General features: G+C 38.8%; 1 protein-coding gene across 1 annotated transcript in view; it reads left to right on the forward strand.

Annotated features, from left to right (window-relative positions):
• Positions 1-743: 743 nt before the first annotated feature.
• The window catches only part of RAD17 (RAD17 checkpoint clamp loader component), a gene marked incomplete at both ends in the record, with an annotated part of 35,784 nt that continues 13,199 nt past the window's right edge, over positions 744-23,328 (forward strand). The window contains 10 exons of the mRNA XM_080719632.1: positions 744-785; positions 4,014-4,268; positions 5,673-5,756; positions 10,051-10,207; positions 12,705-12,841; positions 13,760-13,812; positions 14,260-14,385; positions 14,709-14,778; positions 18,869-18,980; positions 22,001-22,183. Of these exons, the coding sequence (XP_080575758.1) occupies positions 744-785; positions 4,014-4,268; positions 5,673-5,756; positions 10,051-10,207; positions 12,705-12,841; positions 13,760-13,812; positions 14,260-14,385; positions 14,709-14,778; positions 18,869-18,980; positions 22,001-22,183 (1,219 nt within the window). The remainder of the gene's footprint in view (positions 786-4,013; positions 4,269-5,672; positions 5,757-10,050; positions 10,208-12,704; positions 12,842-13,759; positions 13,813-14,259; positions 14,386-14,708; positions 14,779-18,868; positions 18,981-22,000; positions 22,184-23,328) is intronic.

Consider the following 23,328-nt stretch of genomic DNA (forward strand, 5'->3'; position numbering starts at 1 on the left):
TTTTAAATTACATTTTCAAATAAGGAAAACAGTAATTTTTTTTTTTTTGGCAGAATTGAAATTCTTTGTCCAAACTAAGATAAGTATTTTTTTCTTTTGGTGGTTCTAGAGATGGAACTCGAGCATTTTACCTCCGAGATATACTCCCAGACCTATTTTATTCTTTTATTTGGAAATAGGGTCTCCCTAAGTTGTAGATGGCTGCAGTAAATTGCTGAGTCTGGCTGTGCATCTGTGAATCCTGTCTCAGCCTCCCAAGTGCTGGGGTTACAAGCATGTGCCACTACGCCCTGCACATATTCTTTTAAATTTGGAAATGAACTATACTTTGCAAGTGTAACTATAATTTGAAGTAAGAATTTTAATTATCAGCTTAAAAAATGCTCAAATAGGACTGTTCAGCTTTTCTTTATGACAGGAGATAGGTTCACCCACCCATAAATATGTGGGGTTTTTCTCTTAATACATCCCTGAGTTCATATTAGGACCACAAGTAGATTATTTTATATACTAGATAAAAGTAAAACTTATTATTTTGTTTTTCTATCTTTATTATGTTCTTGTGCACTTGTTCTTAGTCTTAACTTTATTATGTTGATTTTATCACTATAAACTGATTACTATGATTTTGTATTTACAGTTTTTCTTGATAGGCGGTGTTTTTCTCTCCCCTTCCCCCAGGTGAATTATACTTTAATGTACTGCAGATTGTATACTACGGATGGGAACTGTTAAAGTTTATAATGTCAAAAACTTTTCTTAGACCAAAGTTATCTTCCACAAAGGTATGATAAACTAAAATGGCCATGTAATAATTCCATAAAAAGAACTATAAATATTTAGTACAATCTTTTTTTTTTTTTTTTTTTTTTTTTTTGGTGGTACTGAGGTTCCTGGAAACCCTTCTACCTCTGGGCTACACTCCCAGACACCTATTTTTTTTTATATTTTTATTTGGAAACAGGGTCTCTTAAGCCAGCAATGCTGGCTTCTAACTTGCGCGATCCCCCTGTCTCTGCCTCCCAAGTGAGGGGGGGGGATTATAAGCATGCACCACCACACCCAGCTTATTTAGTACAATCTTAATGGCATAACACTGCTGTCAAAATAATGGTGTCCAGCCAGACGTGTTGGCATACGCTTGTAATCTCAGCGCTTGGGAGGCTGAGACTGGATGATTGCACAGGTTCGAAACCAGCCTCAGCTACTTAGTGAGGCTCTCAGCAACTTAGTGAGGCCCTGTTTCCAAATAAAGTATAAAAAAGGTCTGGGAGGTTAGCCCAGAGGTAGAAAAGCCCCTGGTTTCTACCCCCAGTACCAAACACACAAATAATAATAACAATGGTGCCCAGTGTATTATAATTAATGATCTAAACAAGTCTGGTAATAAGTTGTGAAATAAGTATATGCTAAACTACAAGCTTAAGTTTGAAAAGGTGTTTATAATCCTAGTCAAAAGGAAAAGGATGAGAACTCATTTTGTGTATGTGTGTGGTACTGGGGATTAAACCTAGGGGGTTATTGTACCTCTGAGCTGTACCGGAGGCCTAATTTTTTTTTTCCCATACTGGGGATGGAACCCAGGGCATTCTACCTCCAAGCTATACCCCTAACCCTATTTTTTTATTCTTTATTTTGAAACAGGGTCTCACTGACTTGCAAAGGAAGGAACTCACTACATAGCTGAGACTGTCTTAGAACCACTGTCCTCCTGTCTCAGCCTCCCAAATGCTGGGATTACAAGCGTACACCACCACGCCCCGGCTCTATTTTATTTTTATTTTGAGACAGGGTCTCACTAGGTTGGTGAGAGTCTCACTACTAGCTAAGGCTTTCCTCAAACCTCTGATCCTCTTTTTTAGCCTCCCAAATACTGCTATTATGGGCTTGCACCACCATGCCAGGCATGTTCTTACAGTTTATATGACTTTGATGATTACTTTGCTCAGGTACACAAGTATACATATATGCTTATTATAAAGTAGAAAAGTAAGCCAGCATTAGTGACATACTCCTGCAATCCCAGTACTTGGGAGGCTGAAACAGGAGGATTACATGTTCAAGGCCAGCCTAAGCAACTTAGGCTCTCTGCAACTGTTTCAAAATAAAAATAGGAGATGGGCATGATGGCTCATGCTTGTAATCCCAGTATTTGGGAGGCAGAAACAGGAGGATCACAGTTTGTGGCCAGCCTAACTACTTAGTGAGGCCTTCTGCAACTTAGACGCTGTTTTAAAATAGAGGATAAGAAGTAGGGCTGGGATAGGTCAGAGGTAGGATGCCCCTGGGTTCAATCCTCAGTTCAGCAATAAATAAATAAATAAATAAATAAATAAATAAATAAATAAATACCTGGGGTATAGCTAAGAGGTAGAATGCTCCTCGGTTCAATCCCCGGTACTGGGATGTATCTTGGAGTTAGAATGCCCCTCTTCAATCCCCAGTGTGGAAAAATTTAAAAAACAAAAAATAACTAGGAACACATAGTTTTATACAGAGGTAATTTTTGTGGAATGGAGATTAAACTCTAGGTTTTCTACCATTGAGCTATACTCCAGCCCTTTTTATTTTTATTTATTTATCTTTTCACTGTACTGGGGATTAAACCCAGGGGCATTTCACCTACAAGCCCTTATTTTTTATTTGGAAACATCGCTAAATTGCTGAGGCTCACCTGGAACCTATAATCCTTCTGTTTTAGCTTCTCAAGTATTGGGATTACAGTGTGTACTACCACACATATATGAGATTTTCCTTTTTTCTTTTCCTTTCTTCCTTCCTTTCTATTTTATTTATTTATTTATTTATTTATTTATTTATTTATTTATTTATTTGGTGATGCTGGGGATTGAGTCCAGGGCATTCTACCTCTGAGCTATACCCCAATCCTATTTTATTTTTTATTTTTATTTTTTATTTTTTTGGTGGTACTGGGGGTGGAACCCAGAGACTTTCTACCTTTGGGCTATACTCCCAGACCCATTTTTTAAATATTTTATTTGGAAACAGGGTCTCACTAAGTTGCTGAGAGCCTCACTAAGTAGCTGAGGCTGGCTTCGAACCTGCAGGATCCTCCTGTCTCAGCCTCCCAAGCACGGGGATTACAAGTGTGCACCACCACATCCGGCCTGTTTTATTTTAAACATAGTCACACCAAGTTGCCTACAGCCTCAATTAATTACTGAGGCTGGCTTCAAACATGTGATCTCCCTATCTCAACCTCCAACTACTGGGATTATGGTGTGCACCACATGTCTGGCTCTTTTTTTTTTTTCTTGTGTATGTATGTGTGTGATGCTGGGGATTGAACCCCAGGGCATTCCACCTCCTATTTTATCTGAAGACAGGGTCTAAGTTACTGAGAACTTTGATAAGTTGCTGAGGCTGACTGTGAACCTTCACTTTTCTTTTCTCAGCCTCCCAAGTACTGAGATTATAGATGTGAGCCACCACACCTGGCTGAGTTTATTTATTGTCATATTGGGGATCGAACTCAGGGCTTTCTATCTCTAAGCTACATTCCCAGCCCTAAATTTTAATTTTTTATTTTGAAACAGGGTCTCACTAAGTTGATGAGCTAAGTAGTGAAATTTCTTCAATCTTCAATGTTCCTGTCTTAGCTTCTCAATACTGGGATTATAGGCATGTGCCACCATGCCTGACAAGTTTTTATTTTATTTTATTTATTCTTTTTTTTTTTTGAGATACTGAGGATTGAACCCAGGGGCATTCTACCTCTGAGCTATACCCCTAGCCCTATTTTTTATTCTTTATTTTGGAACAGGGTCTCACTAAGTTGTGTAGGGGCTCATTAAGTAGCTGGGTCTGGCTGCAAACATATGATCCTCCTTTCTCAGCTTACCAAGTACTGGGGTTGCAAGCATGTGGCACCACACTCAGCTTTTTTTTAATTTTAAATGTTACAATATATGTGTATTTTGTTTCTAGAGTAGTTCTGTTTAAATTGGGAATAGATTGAGAAATGTAATAATTATATGGTTTCTCTTTTTCAGGTAACAGATTGGGTAGACCCATCATTTGATGATTTTTCAGAGAATATAGCCATCTCTACTATTACTTCCACATCTTTATCTGTGAATAACTCAAATCATAGAAGAAAAAATGTACCTTCTGCATTAGAAAGTAACCGATTTCCAGCTCGAAAAAAAGGAAAGCCATCCTCTGAACATATTTATGGTCTAGAAAATTCAAAAGAATATCTGTCTGAAAATGAACCTTGGGTGGATAAATATAAACCAGAAACTCAGGTACTTAATAGCATACAAACATGTTTATGTGATTGAATTTCAGGGGAAATAGAAAAATATCTATTTTCAGATTTTTACTCATTTAAAAACAAGAATCTTTATAAGTTAAGTAGGGCTAGAAATTAGTAGTTTCTAGATCTTTTTTAATGTTCAAAGTCAGATTTTATTAACAGTTACTTGAGAGTTATAGCATTGTCTCCTTGTCTTAGCTTCAATTTAATTCCAATAATATATAGTATGACATATTCAATGAAAATGAAAGATATATTCAATATATTGAACTCTGTGTATATGTGTGTGTGTTTGTGTGTGTGTGTGTGTAATATTTTTGGGGGGTACTGGGATGGAAACCAGAGGCTTTCTATCTCTGGGCTATACTCTCAGGACTATTTTATATATTTTTTGGAAACAGGGTCTCACTAAGTTGCTGAGAGCTTCACTATGTAGCCAAGGCTGGCTTCAAAACTGTGCAATCCTGTCTCAGCCTCCCAAGTACTGGGGTTATAGTGTGGACCATCATGCCCAGCTTAAAACACACACACACACACACACACACACACACACACACACTCTCTCTCTCTCTCTCTCTCTCTCTCTCTCTCTCTATATATATATATATATATATATATATATATATATATATATATTTTTTTTTTTTTTTCCCCCCCGCACTGGGGATGGAACCCAGGGGCATTCTACCTTCAAGCTACACCCTCAGTCCTATTTTTTATTCTTTTTTTTGAAACTGGGTTTCACTGAGTTGCAAAGGACCTCACTAAGTAGTAGCTGAGGCGGTCCTCAAGCCGCGATCCTCCTGTCTCAGCCTCCCAAATGCTGGGATTATAAGCGTGTGCTACCACGCCCGGCACGAACTCTCTCTCTCTCTATTTTTTTTTTGGCGGGTCTGAGGATGGAAGCCAGGGGTATTCTACCTCCGAGCTACACCCCCTGCCCTATTTTTTATTCTTTATTTTGAAACAGGGTTTCACTGAGTTGCAAAGAGTCTTACTAAGTAGCTGAGGCTGTCTGCGAATCGCAATCCTCCAGTCCCAAATGCTGGGATTACAAGCATTCGCCACCATGCCCGGCTTCCCGAACTCTATATTTTTTTATAACTGTAATACTCATCCCTATTCCCTCCCAAAAATGTATTTCTGGACATTTAGAAATTTTATACTTATAAACTTTTCCAAAATTACTATACAGTAATATCTATATAACCATAGGATTTTTCCATGGTAAAATAAAAATTCAAATATAATCAAAAGAACTTCATTACAGTATATTATGTTACTGGTTTTTAAGGATTTCTTCCCCCACTAAAAACATTTAGGTTAATAGGGGTCAATATAGCAAAAATAATTGAGTTAAAAAAATGTTTTAAGTCTGAACTTTTTATCTTAGCAAGAACTTGCTGTGCATAAAAAGAAAATTGAGGAAGTTGAAACCTGGTTAAAAGCTGAAGTCCTGGAAAGACAATCAAAACAGGTAATTAAATTTAAAAAATGTGTTTTAGAATATTTTAACATCAAGGCTGAGATAAAGGAGGAACACAAGTTTGAAGCCAGCTGTGGCAGACCCTGTCTCAAAAATTTTTAAAAAGGACTGAGATATAGCTTAATCATAAAATTTCCCTAGGTTCAATTCCCCAGTAATAAAAATGGGAGAAAAATATTTACTATCAAATGTTTCTGGCTTACAATGTATCTCAACAATTTAGACTTTCATAATGTCTGTATTCAAATAGTATACATAGCCTGTAATAGAAAATATCTTTTTATTTATTATTTTTTTTGCAGTACCAGGGGTGGAACCTTTGAGCTACACCCATAGCCCTATTTATTTTTTATTCTGAAACAGGATCTCACTAAGTTGCAAAGGGCCTCACTAAGTAGTAGCTGAGGCTGGCTACAAACCTGGATCCTCCTGCTTTAGCCTCCCAACTGCCGAGATTACAAACGTGCAATACCACACCCACCTGACCTTACTATATCTAACCTAAGAAACTCAGAGACTTGAAATTTTCCCCTTTATTTATGCCTCTTTTTTCTCCTTCCTTCCTTCCTTCCTTCCTCCCTTCCTTCCTTCCTTCCTTCCTTGCTTTCTTCTTTTTTTTTTGTTTTTTTTTGTTTGTTTGTTTTGTAGTACTGAGAACTGAACCCATGGCATTCTACCTACAAGCTACACTCCAGCCTATTTTATTTTTATTTTGAAATAGGATTTCACTAGATTAATGAGAATCTTACTACTTGCTGAGGCTGTCCTTGAATCTGCAATCCTGTCTTAGCCTCCCAAGTACTAGGATTACAAATGTGTATCATTATGCCTGGCTTCCCCTCTTTTTTCTTCTTATGTCCTGTTGTTGCTTTAAAGCACAGTAAAACAATTGGGGTGCTATTATTTTTAGCACATCAAGTTATCTCAAACCAAGCAGCAGGCAAATTACATGTTAATTTTGTCCTAAATATAGCCTGAAGCAGTCATAATTCATCTTAGACCTATGTTTTTGTTTCAGTTCCTAATTCCACAATTATCCCCAACCTGCAAAGGTGAAATATTCTCTCCTTTCATCTTTTCTGTTTTTTTATTTTATTTTTTGAGGAGAGGATATGGGGAATTGAACACAGGGGTATTCTACCTCCAAGAGCTACTTATTTATCTATTCATTTATTTATTTATTATTTTTGGGGGGTGGTACTGGGGATGGAACCCTTCTACTTCTGGGCTACACTCTCAGATCTATTTTATATTTGGACACAGGGTTTCTTAAGTCAGTGAGGCTGGCTTCGAACCTATGCGATCCTCCTGTCTCTGCCTCCCAAGTGGGGGGATTACAAGTGTGTGCCACCAAGCCCGGATTTTATTTTGTTTTTTGAAAGCTTGTATCACTGAGTTGCTGAGGGTCTTGCTAAATTGTTGAGGCTGGCCTCGATCTCGTGATCATCCTGTCTCAGCCTCCAAAATACTGGGATTATGGGCTTGTACCATCATACCAGCCTCTTAATCTTTTTCTCTTTTGATTTTGGTACTGGGGATTGAACCTAGGGGCATTCTGCCTCTAAGCTATGCTCCTACTCCTTTTTGTATTTTTATTTTGAAACGGTCTTGCTAAGTTGCTGAGGCTGGCCTGAAACCTGCAATCCTGTCTCACACACAGGTATGTGCCACCATTTGCAGTTCTCAGTCTCTTTTTAAACTTTAGACTCTTCAAACATAAGGTAAAGTAGTAGAAGTACTCATATCTGTAATATATCCATCATTTATCCACTATTTTCTCCATTTAAGTATTCTATTATTTTTATTTTGTTATATATATATATATACATACACACATACATATATACATACACACACACACAAACACACACACACACACACACACACATTTTTGTGTGTGTGTGTGTGTGTGTGTGTGGTGCTGGCGATCGAACCCAGGGGTATTCTAGCTCCGTGCTACACTCCTGGCCTGATATTTTTTATTCTTTATTTTGAAATGGTCTCACTGAGTTGCAAAGGACCTCACTAAGTACCTGAGGTTGTCCATGAACTTGGATCCTCCTGTCTCAGCCTCCCAAATACTGGGATTACAAGCATGCGCTACCATGCCTGGCTCAGTCAGGCTTTTAGATAGTTCTATTTGTCTCTCAAATTTTTTTTCTAAGCCAGGCGTGGTGGCACACTCTTGTAATCCCAGCTGTTGGGAGGCTGAGACAGGAGGATCGCACAGGTTCGAAGCCAGCCTCAGCTACTTAGTGAGGCTCTTAGCAACTTAGCGAGATCCTGTTTCCAAATAAAATATAAAATAGGTCTGGGAGGGTAGCTTGGAGGTAGAAAGCCCCTGGGTTCCATTCCTAGTACCACCAAAAATAAAATTTTTTCTAGCTGGGTGTGGTGGCGCATGCTAGTAATCCCAACATTCGAGAGGCTGACGCAGGAAGATCACAGTACGTGGACAGCCTCAGCTACTTAGTGAGGCTCTTAGCAACTCAGTGAGACTGTTTCAAAAAAAAAAACAAAAACATAGGGCTGGGGTGTACCTCGAAGGTAGAATGCCCCTGATAGCACTGCAAAAAAAAAAAAAATTCTAACTATATATACCATTATTTTGTTTAACAAAAATCATCTGTAATGCTCTTAATATTGTCTAATGACCAGTTATCATTAGATATAAACCATATGTCTCCAATTGTCCCCAAAATATCTTTTATAGCTGATTTGTTTCATCTAGTGTCTAATCAGGCATCATATATTGCATTTGATTGTTATATCTCTTGGGTCTTTTTTATTTTTTTAATACATCCTCTCCTTGTCTCTAAGACATTCATTTAATTTAAGAGACCATGGTATGGGTGTGATGGTACATTCCTATAATTCCAGCTACCCAGGATGCTGAGACAGGAAGATTGCAAGTTTGAGACCAACCTGAGCCAACTAAGTGAGACCCTGACTCAAAATCAAAAACAAAAAGGGCAGCCAGAGCCAGGCCTGATGGCTCATGCTTGTAATCCCAGTACTTGGAAGGCTGAGACACAAGGATCACAAGTTTATGGCCGGCCTCGGCAATTTAGTGAAATTGTCCTCAAACTTGTGATTTTCCTGTCCCAGCCTCCCAAGTACTGGGATTACACATGTGCATCACCACGCCTGGCTCTTATTATTTATTTATTTATTTATTTAAAAATTTTTTTTTTTTTTTGCGGTACTGGGGATGGAACCCAGGGATATTCTACCTCTGAGTGACACCCCCAGTTCTATATTTTTATTCTTTATTTTGAAACAGGGTCTCACTAAGTTGCAAAGGGCCCCACTAAGTTGCTGAGGCTGGCTGTGAACCTGCAGTCCTTCTATCTCAGCCTCAAAAGTGATACGGTTTAAATGGTACTGTAGGTTCTTTTTCCTTTATTCAAATAAATTTTTGAATAGGAAAATTAAAACTAATAGGCAGCTTGTTGCAGCTTTAACAAGTCTCTATTACAAAATCAGTAGGAAATAGAAAGTAAGAAAAAGCAGCATCCTGGCATGCAGTTGGAGAGCCCAAAAATGGAATTTCCCCTTCTTGGATCCCAGCCCTTAAATAGATTTTGTATGGTATTTTCTTATCAGTGATACCAAGGCAATGGTCTAGGAACTTATTTCTTAGGCAGGTGATACTTCTTTGTCTCCAGACAGAAGGCACTTACTAAGTGCAGGGGTCAATCAATACCTGGCTTCTGCGTCTATTGTATTGGGCAGTATTGGTTGCTCATCAACTATGGGTGCTTTGAAGCACCCATAGAGTTTACCTTTCCTATACCCAGGTCAGGTCACAAAGGAAAGGAGGTAAGCAGAGGCACCGATTGTCTACGTATTTTTAGGGCTAAACGCTTTGTCTCTAAGGCTTTTACTATAGGTTAATCATTAGAACAAAGGGCAAAGAAAGAGGGAACTCTGCATTATAACAGTTGCTGCTGCTCCCTGCCTGAGTGTCTGCACAGCAACCAGGCTGCTCTGACTACTTTTTGCATTTTGTAAATTAATACCAAAGCAATTTTCCAATATTGGCACAAAATGTACTAGGATTACAATTTTGCACCAGCCCACCTAGCTCTTATAAATAATATTTAGAAAGAAAATACAGAACTAATATTGTCACATTCAAATAATTTTTGTTTTGTTTTTTCTTTCTGCAGTTCTGAGGATCAAGCCCAGGGCTTTATGCATGCTGGGCAAGTTCTCTGCCACTGAGCTATAGCTTCAGTCTTCATGATTTTGGTTTTTAATTAATGTTTTTATTTGGTTTTAGGGTGGCTCTATATTATTAATAACAGGTCCTCCTGGATGTGGAAAGACAACTACTATAAAAATTCTCTCAAAGGAGAATGGTATTCAAGTTCAAGAGTGGATCAATCCAGTTTTACCAGATTTCCAAAAAGATAATTTCAAAGAGATGTTTAATTTTGGTAAGATTTGTTGCAAAGGTTTTAGAAATAGCAGGGGAGCCTTTTAATGTAACTTTCAACTGAGAGTGCATTTTCCTTCCATAACTTCCCAATTTCAGAGAGAAGAAAGGAAAAAGTGCTCTGAGAAGAAGAGAGGAGAGGAGGGATCTTTGAGGATTAAATCTTAACTGTTTTATTAGATAACAGATTTTAAAGCCTTAAGATAAACATCAATAAGTTATTACAGTAACAGTTTTAAAGTTTTCATTATAACTTCATAACTCTGTTTATATTGTTTATACTATCAGGCTAAACTAGAGGTAGCCAAATCTCCAAGGCTACTTAGAAGTGAAATGGTTTGTGTAGAAAGACACTTATTTTAGCTGGACTTGGTGGTACAAACCTGTAATTCCTGTACTTGAAGGTTGAGACAGTAAGATCTTAGGTTTGAGGATAGCTTCAGTAACATAGCAAGAATAACATAGCAATGTAGCAAGACCCTGTTTCCAAACAAAAAATAAAAAAGACTGGGTATATAGTTTGAAGGTAAAATGCCCCTGGATTGAATTTCTATACCCTCCCCCCAAAAAAAACAAAGGAAGATACTTTTAATGGAGTGTTCCTCAAAAATCTCTTCTCTGGATACTTTGTGTGCGTGTGTGTGCGTGTGTGTGTGTGTGTGTGTGTGTGTGTGTCTGGTACTAGGGATTCAACCTAGGGTCATTGTTCTTCTACACTACATCCCCGGCCCTATTTAATTTTTTATTTTGAAATAGGATCTCACTAAGTTGTTGAGGATCTCACTAAAGCTGAGTCTAGCCATGAACCTGCCATCACCTTGTTTCAGCCCCCGGGTGCTGGGGTTATAAACATGTGCCACCTTTTTAATATAGTCTATGCATATCATATCTTTGGCATACTCTTATGCTGCTAGTATCCTGTGCTCTTAAATTTTTACTACATTCTAAATAGTAACATTGCTTTTGAAAGTCTGATAAGTATTTAAACAGTCTTCTGTATGAAAAATGCCTTCAGAGAACTTTTGCTTTCCCCCAAGTTGTCTAATCAAGCCATTCTGTTTTTGTTGCTAAGCCTTTATTACTGAAGATATTTATATTTTTTTTATAGTTTCACACTCATTTGAAGGGCTTTCATTGTATCATGCAGTCACAATGTATTTTAACCAATTATATGCACATTATACTAATAACCTGTTTGTTTTCTTTTTCTTTTTTTTTTTCCGGGTCTAGGGATGGAACCCAAGGGCATTTGACCTCCGAGCTACACCCCCTTCCCTGTTTTTTATTCTTTATTTTGAAACCGGGTCTCACTGAGCTGCAGAGGGCCTCACTAAGTAGCTGAGGCTGTCCGCGAACCGCGATCCTCCAGGTCTCAGCCTCCCGAATGCTGGGATTACAAGCGTGCACCACCACGTCCGGCTACCTGTTTGTTTTCTGAAGTCAGTTAACTCACTGCTATATTCATTGGTATAGAAAAATCACGGTTGTCACTATTTATTTATTTATTTATTTTTTATGGTACTAGAGTGAAACCCAGGAGCATTCTACTTCCGAGCTATACTCCTAATCCTATTTTTTATTCTTTATTTTGAAACAAGGTCTCACTGAGTTGCAAAGGGCCTCACTAGGTAGCTGAGGCTGACCATGAACCCAGATCCTCCTGTCTCAGACTCCTAAATGCTGGGATTACAAGTGTGCGCCACTACGCCTGACGCTATTGATTCTTGTCTTTTGAAATGAACATTCTTTTTTAAATTTAAAGCCTCACAATACTGGGGACTATTTCTTTATAAAATAATCTCCAGAGCTGGGCCTGGTGGTATATACCTATAGTCCAGATACTTGGAAGGCTGAGATAGAAGGATCACAGCTTTGAGGACAGCCTCAGCAAGTAGTGAGACTCTCATTAACCTAGTGAGACACTGTTTCAAAATAAAAATAAAATAGCTGGGTATGGTATCACAGGCTTGTAATCCCAGTACTTGGGAGGCTGAGACAGGAGGATTGTGCAAGTTTGAAATCAGCCTCAGCTGCTTAGTGAAGCTCTCAGCAATGTAGACCCTGTTTCCAAATAAAATACAAAATAGGTCTGGGAGTATAGTCCAAAGGTAGAAAGTCTCTAGGTTCCATCCCCAGCGCCAAATAAATAAAAATAAAATAGAGCTGGACATGGTGGCACATGCTTGTAATCCCAGGATTTGGGAGGCTAATTTAGGAGGTTCGAGGACAGCCTCAGCTACTTAGTGAGGCCCTCTGCAATTTAGTGAGACCGTTTCAAAATAATAAAAAATAGGGCTGGGAATGCAGCTTGGAGGTAGAATGCCTCTGGGTTCCATCCCCAGTATCCACCCCTCCATCTTCAGTATTATGAGCAGCATCATATAGATGTATAAATGATTTTATAACTAGCCATGTATATATACCTATGTATAATATGTGTGATATTAATGTATATATAATTTGTTGAAAGTAAAAATGTAAAATGTGTTTCCTTTCAGAATCAAGCTTCCATGTAGTTCCATATCAATCACAGATAGCAGTGTTCAAAGAGTTTCTATTAAGAGCAACAAAGTACAACAAACTACAAATGGTTGGAGATGATCTGACAACTGATAAAAAGATAATTCTGGTCGAAGTAAGGACAACTTTTAAAACCTTGCTATTACTATTTAGCTAAAAATTGTGAGGTATAGCCAGGCATGGTGGTGCACACTTGTAATCCCAGTACTTGGGAGGCTGAGACAGGAGAATTGCAGATTCTTGGCCAGCCTCAGCTACTTAGTGAGGCCCTCTATAACTTGGTGAGACCCAGTTTTAAAAGAAAATAATTAAATAAGGGCTAGGAGCCGGGCGTGGTGGCACATGCTTGTAATCCCAGCATTTGGGAGGCTGATACAGGAGGATCTGGGTTCACGAACAGCCTCAGCTACTTAGGTCCTTTGTAACTCAGTGAGACCCTGTTTCAAAATAAAGAATAAAAAATAGGGCTGGGGGCATAGCTCAGAGATAATTCCCCTTGGGGTCTATCCTCAGTAAAATGTTTGCGTGTGCATGTGAGCGCGTGTGTGCGCGCGCGCGCACACACACACACACACACACACACACACACACACACACCAGCTGATAAAGTGACTCTGGGAAATTTGCTATTAAGATTAGGGTTTCCATTGATGTGTATAACTATTTAGGCAAAGAACTACTTTATATTGTTAATATATCTAAAAGTTGTGGTTTAAATGTTTGTTTATGGCTATGACCAAAGTGCCTGCCTAACAAGTACAATTTAGAGGAAGAAAGGTTTATTTGACTCATGGTTCTAGTTTGTGGTTGGCAGGCTCTAAGGCAAAAAAGGCCCAGGGGCAGGGCCTTAGGGCATGGTGGAAGAAAAGCCAACTCCCCTTGTAAAGGCCAGGAAGGAGTGAGAGAGGGGGCCAGGGACAGATAAACCTCTAGGGATCTACCTCTTTGAGCTGTGTCCTATCTCCGATTATAAGTCTGAAAATAAATGAAGTAGGATACAACCAAACTAATATGTGGTCTGTATTTTTAATAGGATTTACCTAACCAGTTTTATCGAGATTCTCAAACTTTACATGAAATTCTAAGGTAAGTATCAGTGAAGTGAAGTCCAGTATTGTAAAACTCCACATTGGGGACTGGGGTTTTTGCTCAATAGTTGTAGGATTGCCTAGCATGCATGAGACCCTGGGTTCAATCCCTAGCACCAAAAGGGTGTGGAGAGGTACTGATCAAAGTAAAACTCCTCATTAAATGTCAAGTGGCAGCAGGCTTGGTGGCGCACGCTTGTAATTCCAGTACTTGGGAGGCTGAGACAGGACAATTATAGGTTTGTGGCCAGCCTCAGCTACTTAATGAGGCCCTCTTCATCTAGTGAGACCCTGTTTCAAAACAAAGAATAAAAAATAGGGCTGGGAGTGTACCTCGGAGGTAGAGTGCCCCTGGGTTCAATCCCCAGGACTGAAAAAATAAAAAAATAAAAAAAAGTTAACTTGGCTTAAATTTCAACATTGCTGCTGTATTTTGTTATTTTAGGAAGTATGTACAGATTGGCCGCTGTCCTCTTGTCTTTGTAATCTCTGACAGTGTCAGTGGAGATAATAATCATAGATTATTGTTTCCCAAAGAAATTCAAGAAGAATGTTCTATTTCAAACATTAGGTAAGAAATAAATTTTCTGTTCATAATGTTCATATACATATTATATTTTTAAATCAGTCATTTTTAAGCTGGGTGTGGTGGCTCATGCTTGTAATCCCAGCATTTGGGAAGCTGAGTCAGGAGGATCATGATTCACAGACAGCCTCAGCTACTTAGTGAGGCTCTCCGAAACTTATTGAGACCCTGTTTCAAAATAAAGAATAAAAATAGGGCTGTGAGTGTAGCTCAGAGGTTGAATGCTTCTGGGTTCCATCCCCAGACCCACAAAAACAATCAATCAAAATATAAGTCATTTAACCACCATCTTTGTTTAAAATTTGTAGTTTCAACCCTGTGGCACCAACAATTATGATGAAATTTCTTAATCGAATAGTGACTATAGAAGCTAATAAGGTAAGTCTGACTAATTCCTTCTTTTTTTCTTTTTTTTCTTTTCTTTTGTGGTACTGGGGATGAAACCCAGGGGCATTCTACCTCTGAGCTGCACACCTAACCCTGTTTTTTATTCTTTATTTTAAAAAAGAGTCTGAGTTGCAAAGGGCCTCAGTTTAAAAACTTGATCTTAGCTGGATGTGATGGCATGTGCCTATAATACAAGTACTTAGGAGGTTGAGATTGTAGAATCTCAAGTTCAAGGCCAGCCTCCTCAGCAATTTAGCAAGACCTTCAGCAGCTTAGCAAAATCGTATTTCAAAATAGGGCTGCGGGTGTAGCTCAAGGTAGAATTGCCAAAAATAACTTTGACATGTTTTCTACTATTGAACTTAATTTTCACATTGAGATACATTTTTCCTTTGCTTGTCTTGCTATTCTATTTTGTGCATATCATAAAGAAAATGTTTTCTGGAATGTATATATAGTAGTTATGAACACTTCAGCTTTAGTGTCCCATTGTCAATTAATTAATTAACTAATTAATTAATTAATTTGGTGGTACTAGGGTTCCTAGAAACCCTTCTACCTCCTGGCTACACTCCCAGACCTATTTTATATTTTTATTGGGAAACCCGGTCTCTTAAGCAGTCTAAAGAGTGGGATCCGCCTCCCAAGCGATCAGCCTCCCAAGCGTGGGGATTCCAGTGTGTGCCACCAAGCCCGGCCCATTGTTATTTTAAAAAATGAAACACACATATTTTTTTAAAGCTGAGCATGGTGGTGCATACATGCCTATAATGCCGGTACTTGAGAGACTGAAACAGGACAATTACAAGTTTAAGGCCATCTTCAGCAACTTAGCAAGACCCTTAGTTACTTGCTAAGACCATGTTTCAAAATGAAAAGTAAGGCCTGGCATGGTGGTGCACTCTTGTAATCCCCGTGCTTGGGAGGCGGAGTCAGAAGATAGCGCAGGTTCAAAGCCAGCCTCAAGAGACCCTGTTTCCAAATAAAAATATATATATAAAATAGATCTGGGGAGTGTAGCCCGGAGGTAGAAGGGTTTCCAGAAACCCCAGTACCACCAAAAAAAAAAAAGTTGTGGCCCACACTTGTAATTCCAGTACTTGGGAGGCTAAGACAGGAGGATAGATTTGAGGTCAGCATTAGTAACATAGTAAGACCCTGTTTCAAAAAAAAAAAAAAAATAGGGGTGAGGGGTGCAGCTCAGGTAGAAAGCCCTGGATTCAGTACCACCAAAAAAAGGGATAAAAAGGTTAAGATCCACTTTTTTTATTTTTTATTTTTACTTTTGCAGTGCTAAAGACTGAGTTGGGCCTTGTTTATGCTAACCAAGCACACTGCCAATGACCTATGTTCTTAGCCTATGTGATATTTTTTAGTGGGATTACAGGTATAGGTCACATGCCCAGCTGATCTTAACCATTTTAATTATATGGTTCCGTATGTTTTGTATTTAAATTGCTGTGAAACAGCTGTTTTAACTTTGATTTATCATATGTTCTGTTTTTTAAATTAAGATGATGTTAAATAAACTGATAGAACTCACAGAAGCATGTTTCTAGAGTGTCTTAACGCCACAAATCAATTAGATCTTGCATGATGCATAATTTTTGTTGTAATGCCAGGATCATCTTAAGAAGTAGGGAAATCTTTAAGGGAGGTTGTGTATGTGTGTTTTTACTAGGGATTGAACTCAGGAGGATTCTACCTCTTGAATTATACCCCTAGACCTATTTTTTTTTTTATTACTATTATTTTAAAAAATTTTTTTGGTGGTACTGGGGTTCCTGGAAACTCTGCTACCTCTGGGCTACACTCCCAGACCTATTTTTATATTTTTATTTGGAAACAGGGTCTCTTAAGCCAGCGAGGCTGGCTTCGAATTGTGCGATCCTCCTGTTTCCGCCTCACAAGCACGGGGATTATAAGTGTGCGCCACAATGCCCCGCTATATTTTTTATTCTTTTGCGGTACTGGGGATGGAACCCAAGGGCATTCTACCTCCTAGCTACATCCCCAGCCCTATTTTTTATTCTTTATTTTGTAACAGGGTCTCACTGAGTTGCAGAGGGCCTCACTAAGTAGCTGAAGCTGTCTGTGAACCACGATCCTTGGATCTCAGCCTCCCAAATGCTGGGATTACAAGTGTGCGCCACCATGCCCCAGCTGCCCTATTTTATTTTTAATTTGAAAAGGGCCTCGCCATAGGTTGTTGAGAGTCTTAACTACTTGCTGAGGCATAAATCTGCAATCCTTCTATCTCAGCCTCCTAAGTATTGGAATTACAATACTTAGAGGTTATTTTGGAGATTAAGTATTTTAATATCTAAAGAGCACTTAGATGAATAAATAACAGCAATTAGAGCTGTGGGTGTGGCTCAGTGGTAGGGCACTTGCCTAGCATGAATAAGACCCTGAGTTGAATCCACACCACCACATGAAAAAGAGAGAGAAGCTATCAATCCTTCTGTCTCAGCCTGCCAAGTACTGAGGTTACAGTCATTTGCCACCATTCCCTGCTTAGTAAATTTTAAAAGCATAATGGCAAGCTGGGCATGGTTTCCCACACTTGTAATCCCAGTACTTGGGAGGCTGAGGCAGGAGAATCATAGGTTCTCAGCCAGCCTCAGCTATTTAGTGAGGCCCTCCACAACTTAGTGAGACCTTGTTTAAAAATAAAGAATAAAATAGAGCTGGGAGTATAGCTTGAAGGTAGAATACTCCTGGATTTAATCCCCAGTATTACAAAGAAAAAAAAAGAAGAAGAAAGAAGAAGAAACAGCAAAGGAAAAACAAAGAAAAACAAAGGAAATATTTGGAAATTACTTCTAATGAACAAACTCAGCTTCCATAATGAACTACCCTGTCGTTAATTAGCTTTGAGAATATTTATTTATTTGGTGGTACTGGGGATGGAGCCCAGGGGCCTTTATCTTCGGGCTATACCCCCAGGCCTATTTTATATTTTTATTTGGAAACAGGGTCTCACTTCGAAGTGCGTTCCACCATGTCCAGCTCATTTATCCCAATTTAAAAGTAAGGAAATTGAACTTTGGGGAAGAAGTAGCTTGCATAATATCAAATGAGTTTGAAGTTTTGTTCCAAACTCAGTTCACTTTGTTAAAGCAAATAATTATGAATAATAACAAATGTGCATAAATACATAAACTGTACGTACTAGAAAAAGGCATGTAAAATGCTAATGTCATTAATTCTTTCTGGTAGGATTACTTCTGATTTTTTTGTTTTTGTTGTTTTGTTTTGTTTTGGTGGTACTGGGGGGTACTAGGGGTGGAACCCAGAGGCTTTCTATCTCCAGGCTATCCTCCCAGACCTATTTTTTTATATTTTATTTGGAAACAGGGTCTCACTAAGTTGCTGAGAGCCTCACTAAGTAGCTGAGGCTGGCGTCAAACCTGTGTGATCCTCCTGTCTCAGCCTCCCAAGTGCAGGGATTAGCATGCACCACCATGCCCAGCTTTTTTCGTCTTTTAAAACTACTTTCTCAGCCAGGTGTGGTGGTGCACGTGGTGGAGAACTTAAAAATATCTGGTCAAAGTAAAAATGTAAATATTTTGTATTCATGAAACCTATGATTCTCCTGTCTCAGCCTCCCAAGTACTGGGATTACAAGCATGTGCCACCACGTCCATCTATGGGATTTTATCTTAAACTATGGCAAATCATTATGCTTAAGCTATTTAAGGCAGCCGTGCATGGTGGCCCACACTTGTAATCCCAACATTTGGGAGTCTGAGACAGGAGGATTGTGGTTCGTGGACAGGCTCAGCTACTTAGTGAGGCCCTCAGCAAATCAGTGAGACCCTGTTTCAAAATAAAGAATGTAAGATAGGGCTGGAGGTGTAGCTCAGAGGTAGAATGCCCCTGGGTTCCATCCCTAATACTGGAAAAAAAAATTACTATTTAAGGCAGACTGATGTTTAACATGGAAGTATTTAGCGTTTAAGTTCGAAAGAGTCTACTTTACCTCCATGAAAGTTTAGAGTATGGGTTTTATTGGGTTTTTTTATCCTTTTGTATTTTTCTAAGAAAAGTTTGTTAAGATCTAATTTTGTCATTTTAGAATGGAGGAAAAATCATTGTCCCTGATAAAACTTCCCTAGAGTTGCTTTGTCAAGGATGTTCTGGAGATATCAGAAGTGCAATAAACAGCCTCCAGTTTTCTTCTTCAAAAGGTAACTGTAGAAGACACAATCAATAGAGCATAATATATGTGGGTAACTCTCAGTATTCATGAAATATTCTAGTTTTGTGTGTTTCTTTTGTTTGATTGTTTTTGTGATTTTTTTGTAGGTCTGGGAATCAAACTCAGACCACATATATGTTAGGCAAATGCTCTACCTCAGAGCAGTAACCTCAGTCTAAGTGAAATATTTTTGTGTGTGTGGCAGGGAGTGGGAGACTGGAGTTTGAACCCAGGGATATTCGAAACGGGTTCTAAGTTATCACTGGTTGGCTTCAAATCTGTGATCCTCCTGTCTCAGCCTCCCAAGTACTGGGATTATAAGTGCCACCATGTCCAGTACACTAAAAAAAAATTATATACATATATATACTTACACACATACATACATATATACGTGTGTGTGTGTGTGTGTGTGTGTGTGTGTGTGTGTGTGTTACTAGGGTTGAAACCCAGGACCTTTCCTACCACCGGGCTATACTCCCAGACCTATTTTATACTTTATTTGGAAACAGGGTCTCACTAAATTGCTGAGAGCCTCTCTTAGTAGCTGAGGCTGGCTTCAAACTTGTGCTATCCTTCTGTCTCAGCCTCCCAAGCACTGGGATTACAAGCGTGTGTCACCATGCCCGGCTCATATACTAAATATATTTTAACTTTTAGTTGATAGACAGTAATTCCTCTTCCCTTTTCTGTGGTTTTAGTTACTGATGGTCAGCAATAGCCTGAACATATTAAGTAGAAAATTTCAAATATAAACAACTTATAAACTAAAACCAGAATCCTGCAGTGGTGCACACCTGCTACTCAGGTGTTTGAGGCAGGAGGCTTACCAAGTCCTAGGGCAGCCTGGATAATTTAGCAAGTACCTTGTATCAAAATAAATAAAGGCTGAGGGTATAGCTCAGTGGAAGAGCATCTTTGGGTTCAGTCCTAGTACTGTTAAAAAAAATTAAGAAATAAAAGCAGAATTCTGCTTATTCTGGTGGAAGCATAAACGTAGATGTGTTTAGTTAGGTTTAGTATGGGAATTAAGAGTTGGAAAAGCTGAAGTGGGCTACTTTGGGATCTTAACTACAATTATTAACATTGCTCTGGGCTTGGCAGTTTTAACATTTGGGGGGGGGGTGTTCCTGGAAGCCCTACTACACTCCCAGACCTATTTTATACTTTTTTTATTTTCAGAAACAGGGTCTCTTAAGCCAGCACAGCTGGCTTCGAACCTGCACGATCCTCCTGGCTCCACCTCCCAAGCGAGGGGATTACAAGCATGTGCCACCACACCCAGCAAGGGCTTGGCAGTTTTAAAAGGAAGAAAACAATTTGTGAATAGGCCATGATATTAGCAACTATATGTTTTTAAATTTAATTTTCAGGTCAGCCTAATAAGTTAGACAATATTATGATTCAAATCCTGATTCTATGTTCTTTTTGCTATTCAAGGCTGCTTTTATGTCCCAAATTTTGGCTTTTAAGTCACATATTTTGGCTTTTAAGTAGATTTACAAATGAAATTTGAACATAAGCCTACTCATAAATTGGCAATTGCTAAACTCACTGGAAAGATAATACAGTTGTTAGGCATAGATGGTAGCACCAGACTGCCCTGCCTGAGTTAAGATTACTTACTGATGATATTGAGCCATTCCTCAGACTGTCTCATTTCGTGTGTGTGTGTGTGTGTGTGTGTGTGTGTGTGTGTGTGTGTGTGTGTGTGTGTGTGTGTGTTGCTGTATGTTCCTGGGGATTGAACCCAGCGGCACTACCTTCAAGCTACATACCTCAGTCCTATTTTATTTTTCATTTAGAAACAAGGTCTTGCTAAGTTGCTGAGAGCCTTGCTAAATTGCTGAGGCTGGCTTGAACCTGTGATCCTTCTGTCTCAGCTTCCTAAATACTTGGGTTACAAGTGTGCACTGCTATGCTTGGCATATATCTTAGTTTTTTTTTTTTTTTTTTTTAACACTAGAGATTGAACCCAGAGGCATTCTACCTCTTAGCTATAGCCCCAGCCTTATTTTATTTTTTATTTGGAAACAGAGTCTTGCTAAGTTGTGGAAGTCCTCACTAAGTTGTTACGATTGGCTTCGAACCTGCAATTCTCCTGTCTCAGCCTCCCAACTATTGAGATTACAGGCATATGCCACTATGTCTGGCTTACATTTTAGTTCTTTAGATGTCATAATTATTCCCCTGCAAAGAATTGTTTAGGGGGTGAAATTAATATGTATGTGTACAATACAAATTTTATAGACGTTACACATAACACTGAGGAACCAAGATGATATGACCATATTAGTGTGTCATAATATTTGTGAAAATTTTTGACTTTTTTGTGCTGGTGATTATGAGTTTTTGTGTATGTGTGGGTTACTGGGGATTGAACCCAGGGCATTCTACCTTTGAGCTACACCCTCAAGGCCTGTTTGTTTGTTTGTTTGTTTGTTTATTAATTTATTTTTCTTTTTTGCATTACTGATGATGGAACCCAGGGGCATTCTACCTCCAAGCTTCACACCCAGCCCTATTTTTTATTCTTTACTTTGAAACAGGGTCTCACTGAGTTGCAAAGGGCCTCACTAAGTAATAGCTGAGGCTTTCCACAAACCGCGATCCTCCTGTCTCAGCCTCCCAAATGCTGGGATTACAAATGTGCACCATCATGTCCAGCTTTTTTGTTTGTTTGTTTGTTTTTGAAACAGGTCTTGCTAAGTTGCTGAGGCTGACCCTACACCTGTGATTTCTGTCTCAGCCTCCCAAATACTGGGATTACAAGCAGGTATTACCACACCCAGCTATGAGGGCATGTTAAGAAACATTTGATTTACTTTTAATAGTTAGCAACCCAAAGAGGACTCTGGCATAGTTCACATATTTTATAATTATTGTTTATTAGAGACATATATTTATTTAGACTATTTAGTGTAAGTATATCTTTAATTCTCTTAGCTTTAGTTTTCATAATTTGTTTTAATTTTAAATATTTTCACTTCCTTGTTTTACATTTTCTAGGAGAGAACAGTTTACAGCCAAGGAAAAAAGGAGTGTCATTAAAATCAGACACTGTGCTGTCAAAAGCAAAGCGAATGAAAAAGACTGAGAGGATTTTTGAGAACCACGAGGTCCAAGCTATTGGTGGCAAAGATACTTCTCTCTTTCTCTTCAGAGCGCTGGGAAAAATCCTGTATTGTAAAAGTAACAAAACTCATGCACTTTTTTTAATCTGTTGGATATTAGTCTTACAGTGGAAATATTTTAATAAATGCCATATATTTTATTTTGTTACAAGAAAAAGGGATAGGTTAGAGATACTGTTTGGCAAACTTTAAAACAACAGGAAAATGTATTTAGCTATTTGAAGTTTTTTCTGATGTTGAGCAGAATTAAACAAAACTACTGTAGCCCATATTCATGTCTTTAACTCATTAAAATCATAGTTTGTTAAAGGTAAGACAAGTCCATTTAGCCTTTTAGTGGCAAGAGTTGGTAGCTCCAAGTTCTCCTTAGTATTAGGCTCCAGGCAAGAGGACCCTAGACAAATTGCCAGATTACTTAAGGTTTCTTTTGCTCCTTTTAAATTTCTCTGTCCTCCTCACTAACTTGCGCTCCCTCCAACCAGATATGTTCACTGCCCTCTTTTTTTTTTCTTCGATGTCTTGTCCCCCGCAGCTCTTCCACCCCTGTTGCTCACCTCTAGCTTCCCAAATTGCCCTCCTTTCATTAAAATCTCAAGTTTTATCTTATGTTTCTGAAGGAAGAGATGAGGATTTTTAAATAGAAACCTTCACATCACAAAGGAAAATGAAATAGTCATCAATTAGGTGTCAGTGAAGATCTGCCTATCTCTGGATCCTCTTAGTCTGAACCTTGGAATCCAGTCTCACCTGATTCTTTTCCTTTGCATTCACTTTTTTTTTTTTTTTTTTTTTTTTTTTGCGGGCCTGGGGATGGAACCCAGGGACATTTGACCTCTGAGCTCCACCCCCAGCCCTGTTATTTATTCTTTATTTTGAAACAGGGTCTCCCTGAGTTGCGGAGGACCTCACTAAGTAGCTTAGGCTCCACCCCCAGCCCTGTTATTTATTCTTTATTTTGAAACAGGGTCTCACTGAGTTGCGGAGGGCCTCACTAAGTAGCTTAGGCTATCTGCGAACCACGATCCTCTGGTCTCCACCTCCCAAATGCTGGGATTACAAGTGTGCGTCATCACACCTGGCCTCCTCTGTATTTATTTCTTAACTTCTCTTGCATTAGGGAATGGAGTTCTACTCTCCTGGGAAGAGAGCAGCATCTTCCTACACAGTACATAAAACAGTAAAGACTTCTATTGGGATGAATCA

This window comes from Muscardinus avellanarius (genome assembly GCF_963383645.1).
Source record: "Muscardinus avellanarius genome assembly, chromosome: 1".
Lineage (NCBI taxonomy): Eukaryota > Metazoa > Chordata > Mammalia > Rodentia > Gliridae > Muscardinus > Muscardinus avellanarius.